Here is a 4,393-nt window from a genome sequence, read left to right on the forward strand (position 1 = left end):
GGATTATTTAAACATTCATGCCTCAAACCTTCGCTTTGTGATTGTTTCCCAAACTTCCATCTCCAAGATAGGAATGCCATATCTTGTTCACAAGCTTAAAGGGGAGAGACAGTCAAGGGTTAGAATAATTTTTATTTTTGTATCTTTTTGGAGGACTTTTATGTCATTTGATAACGATCCAGCGGCTTATTTAAGGCTATGGACTTGATAATTATTTAACTTCATGTTATCCAATATATAACTTTGATTACACACTATTCATTCAGGATTGCTATGATTGTGTACTGTATTTCTACAGCATTTCTATTCATACACGTTATCCAAGACATTGAGTAACTTTGATTTCACAATATCCATAAAAGTATACTGTTTACTAAAACATAATTATGACCTACATTTGACTTTTTATGTATAATTTCATACATAGTACAAAGTAAAAAAAATGGAAGTTGGGAGTTTATAAACTTGGAGAAGAACTTTGAAACAACCAATTTTAGGATTATCATTCATAAGCTATATTTCACTGTCCAAAATTGTTCCAAAAACAACACAAAATGTGCGCTGAAGTTTGAAACTATTTCCTTTGTCGATGAATTGGACTAACCAGCCATACTTTTCTGAACTTTCATGTATTTCCCAACGATTTACAATAGGAACACATTCGCCCAGTGGGAACCAATTGGCTCCACCTCCACTACCACCCACCCTCTGGTACACTCACCAGACGCCATTGCAGGAGCAAAGGCCCTGGCGGAACCTGTGATACCTGTGGGCGTCCCTGACCACAATCTCTCTCCGCAGAGCACTGCTGAAGAAGCCAAACACTTCATGGCAGTCGGCGCAGATCCTTACGTTCTTCACGACCCTGAGAAGCCTCCCTGAGGCACCATCCCCATCGCCCAGCACAAGCGCGCAGGCCAGCGCAAGCCTCTCGCTATGGTGCCAGAGATCGCTCCTCTCCGCCCTCTCGTCGTAGCCCATCCTCGCCGCCGCCTTCATCATCTCCCCCACCTTGGCGTGAATCTCCGCCGCTCGCGGGTGGCGCCGGTCGCCAGCCAAGAACTCGTGCACCTGCCCGCGCACCTCCACCCAGCTCCGCCCCGCCTCCTTTTTCACCCCTCGCCGCCTCATCCCGCTCCACAGCTCCGCCACCGCCTCGCCCCGCCCCGCCGCGGCCCTCGCCCGCGCCATCAGCACGTACGCCGAGTCGTCCCGCGGGTCCGCCTCCAGCAGCCGCAGCCCCGCCCGCTCCGCCGCGCCGCCGCCGCCGTCCCCCCGCGCCGCGCCGGCCGCGAGAATGGTCCGCCAGACGGCCGCGTCCGCCTCGAACGGCATCCTCTCCGCCGCCACCTGCTCCGCCTCCTCGAGCCGCCCCGCCCGGGCCAGCGCGCCGACCAGGCACGTGTAGTGCTCCAGCGCCGGGGCCACCCCGTGGTCCGCCGCCATCCGGCTGAGCCACCGCTCCGCCTCCGCCGCCCGGCCGGAGTTCCCGCAGGCCGAGAGGACCGCCAGGAAGGTGTACTCATCGGGCCGCAGCCCCCGGCTGAGCATTTCGTCGAGCACTTCCAGCGCCCCCGGCAGGTCCCCCTGCTGCGCGAGCGCAGAGAGCAAGGCGTTCCAGGGCGCCACCGCCGAGCCGGCGGCGAGCCCGCGGAGCGCGCGGCGGGCGTCGGAGACTAGCCCGGCCTTGCCGTAGGCGTCCACCAGGCCCGTCCCGACCGCGGAATTCCCGTCCAGCCCCGCCACCACGGCGTGCGCGTGGATCACCCGCGTCTGCTCGAGCGCCGCCATCTCGGCCGCTGCCCGCAGCGCCGCCGACAGGCTGTACGCGGAGGAGGGAGCGGCGGCGGCGCGCATGGCGGCGAAGACACCGAGGGCGGCCGCCGGGCGCCGGTTCTGGGCCAAGCCCACCACAGCCGCGGCGTAGCAGACCGCGTCCTTGTTGGGGATTTCGTCGAACACCTTGAGCGCGTCGGCTGGGCGGGAGGCTCTGCAGTACGCAGAGAGGATGGCGCTGCCGGCGAAGGGGAGGGGCGAGAGGCGGAGCTTGAGGGAGAGGGAGTGGATCTGGGCGGCGGCGGCGGGGGCGGCGGAGAAGGCGGCGAGAGCCGCCGCCACGGTCCGCTGGTTGGGCAGGACCCGGCGGCGGATCATCGACAGGAAGAGGCCGAAGGCGGCGGCGGCGTCGCGGGAGTGGGCGGAGATGGCGGCCGTCCATGACACGACGGTGGGGGAGAAGGGCAGGCGGCGGAGGAGGCGGAGCGCGTCGGGCGGCGCGTAGAGGCTGATCAGCCGGTTGTACGAGCGGCGGTCGGCGGCGCCGCCGAGCTTCACCAGCCGCGCGTGAATCCTTCGTGGGTCTTCCCCAGACCGCGCCATTCTTCCTCTTTCGAAAGCGATGAGGATGGTGTCGATGACGTGGATGAACGAGCTCCGCCCGTTGCTGGGCCCGAAGAAGGGGAGCCGTTTATCTTATCCGCCCCCGCCTTCCGCCATTATCTACTGGGTCGCGGGACAGTGGATTGCAGAGAGACCCGCAGCGGCTAACACTCGTCGGAGATCGCTCGTTAATTTGATCCATGGCTGGGGCGGCGGCGGCGATACGGTCCTGCTTTCCGAGCGTGCAGCCGCGGCAGCCGCCGGGCGACGGCGCCGCCAAGCTCGCGACTTTGCGGGCTCTGCGCCTGCAGAGTGAGGGCTTGCAGGGGTTAAGGCTGAGGGCGAACGTCCCCAGACGGCTATTGGCGAGGATCTCCGCCGCCGTGGCGGAGGAGGCGGAGGCGGCGGAGGCGGCGGAGGCGGCGGCGCAGGAAGGAGACCAGGAACCCGTCGCCGATATCGCCGGCGAGAGCAGACCCAACACGAAGCTCTACTTCGGGAATCTGCCTTACAATTGCGATAGCGCCCAGCTCGCCGGCATCATTCAGGAGTTCGCCACGCCGGAGATGGTCGAGGTTCGCATCTTTTTCATCTCTTTTGCTCGCTGATCTTCTCCTGCGTCCGAGATTCCTCCAACCCCCTTCTCTTTATTTCTTCTCGCAGGTACTGTACGACAAGGACACGGGCAGGAGCAGGGGCTTCGGCTTCGTCACCATGAGCTCCCTGGAGGACTGCGAGAGGGTCATCAACAACCTCGACGGCTTTGTAAGCCGCTCTTCTTCTTCTTCTTCTTCTTCTTCTTCTAGTAATCTAGCTCCTTCTTGAGTCCTGGTTGGCTCGTTCTAGGTTCATCTCTATCCCCTTCTAGGTACCTCGAAATACTTCTAGATTGGCCTTCTCTATCTCCCTCTAGATTACTCTAGACTTGTCTTCTTCTTCTTCTTGGGTTCTTTTTCTTCTTTCTACTTCTTGTTGTTGGTTTCTTCTTGTTCTGAAGAGTGGGTGGTGGCAGCAATACTCGGGGAGAGCGCTGAGGGTGAACTTCTCGGACAAGCCGAAGCCCAAGGATCCGCTGTACCCGGAGAGCGAGAACAAGTTGTTCGTGGGTAACTTGTCGTGGTCGGTGACGGCTGAGAGCCTCATCCAGGCCTTCCAGGACTACGGCGAGGTCGTCGGCGCGCGCGTTATCTTCGACGGCGACACCGGCCGCTCCCGCGGCTATGGCTTCGTCTGCTACTCCACCAAGTCCGAGATGGAGGCCGCCATGCGAGAGCTCGACGGCAAGGTTAGTAAACTAGCAATTCAGCGAGAGAAAGAAACCCCACACCAGAAGAAGAAATTTCTAATCTTTTCATTGTGGGTACGCCGATTTGCGTGTTCTCTGTGCGTAGGAGTTGGAGGGGAGGGCGATGAGGATCAGCCTGGCTCTCGGCAAGCGCTCGTGAGCGGCGTCTGCAGCTGCGTTTGGTGATGGCCTTCTCCTTCTCCTTCTCCTTGTTCTGTCTTCTGTGTTGAAGAGAGAAGGCTGAGAGAGGGGGGGAAAAGATAGAAGGCTGAGAGAGATTCCCCCGATGGCAGAAAAAGGGTGAAGGCCATCATTGAGGCTTAGTTGAGCTTAGGTTACTTGGTTCATTTCCTCCCCGTTATTCAGTGGCATTCCTGCTTCTTTCAAAGCAGTCCATATTAATTGACCATATTGGCTTGGATCTTACTCCCACTACCTCTCTCTCTCTCTCTCTCTCTCTCTCCTCTCTCTCTCTGTCCCCAATCTCTCCATCCATCCATCCATCTATCTATCATCCATCTTTTTTTTCATAATAAAATTTAATTGATGTGAACGCGAAAATACATTGTTTGAGATACCCTTTGGGCAAACACCATTGATATGAGAGTTGTAGCATTGGTGGACTTGTGACTTTGAGAACTTTGAGAACTGTGAGCTCTTGACTAGCATTGATGTGACTGCTAGCTTGGTCAATGCTTCATGTTTGCTGATTTCTGGCGTGTAGCACAA

At 58.0% G+C, this 4,393-nt stretch overlaps 2 protein-coding genes across 2 annotated transcripts; one reads left to right on the forward strand and one right to left on the reverse strand.

The window, feature by feature from the left end:
- Window positions 1–717: 717 nt before the first annotated feature.
- On the reverse strand, window positions 718–2,379 carry LOC144701453 (pentatricopeptide repeat-containing protein At4g33170-like). The gene has a single exon (XM_078573260.1). It carries the CDS (start codon window positions 2,377–2,379, stop codon window positions 718–720), a length of 1,662 nt encoding a protein of 553 aa, XP_078429386.1.
- Window positions 2,380–2,487: 108 nt separating this feature from the next.
- LOC144701364 (RNA-binding (RRM/RBD/RNP motifs) family protein) lies at window positions 2,488–4,090 on the forward strand. Its single transcript, XM_078573162.1, has 4 exons — window positions 2,488–2,954; window positions 3,043–3,144; window positions 3,392–3,664; window positions 3,771–4,090. Exons 1-4 carry the CDS (start codon window positions 2,580–2,582, stop codon window positions 3,822–3,824), a joined length of 804 nt encoding a protein of 267 aa, XP_078429288.1. The 5' UTR covers window positions 2,488–2,579; the 3' UTR covers window positions 3,825–4,090.
- The last annotated feature ends 303 nt before the right edge of the window (window positions 4,091–4,393 follow it).

This window comes from Wolffia australiana, chromosome 3, assembly GCF_029677425.1.
Source record: "Wolffia australiana isolate 7733 chromosome 3, ASM2967742v1".
Lineage (NCBI taxonomy): Eukaryota > Viridiplantae > Streptophyta > Magnoliopsida > Alismatales > Araceae > Wolffia > Wolffia australiana.

Coding starts and splice junctions, on each gene's coding strand:
- LOC144701453 (XM_078573260.1), bottom strand. CDS start 2,379: ATGGCGCGGTCTGGGGAAGACCCACGAAGGATTCACGCGCGGCTGGTG.
- LOC144701364 (XM_078573162.1), top strand. CDS start 2,580: ATGGCTGGGGCGGCGGCGGCGATACGGTCCTGCTTTCCGAGCGTGCAG. Junction 3,145..3,391: donor TCAACAACCTCGACGGCTTT/GTAAGCCGCTCT, acceptor GGGTGGTGGCAG/CAATACTCGGGGAGAGCGCT. Junction 3,665..3,770: donor TGCGAGAGCTCGACGGCAAG/GTTAGTAAACTA, acceptor CTCTGTGCGTAG/GAGTTGGAGGGGAGGGCGAT.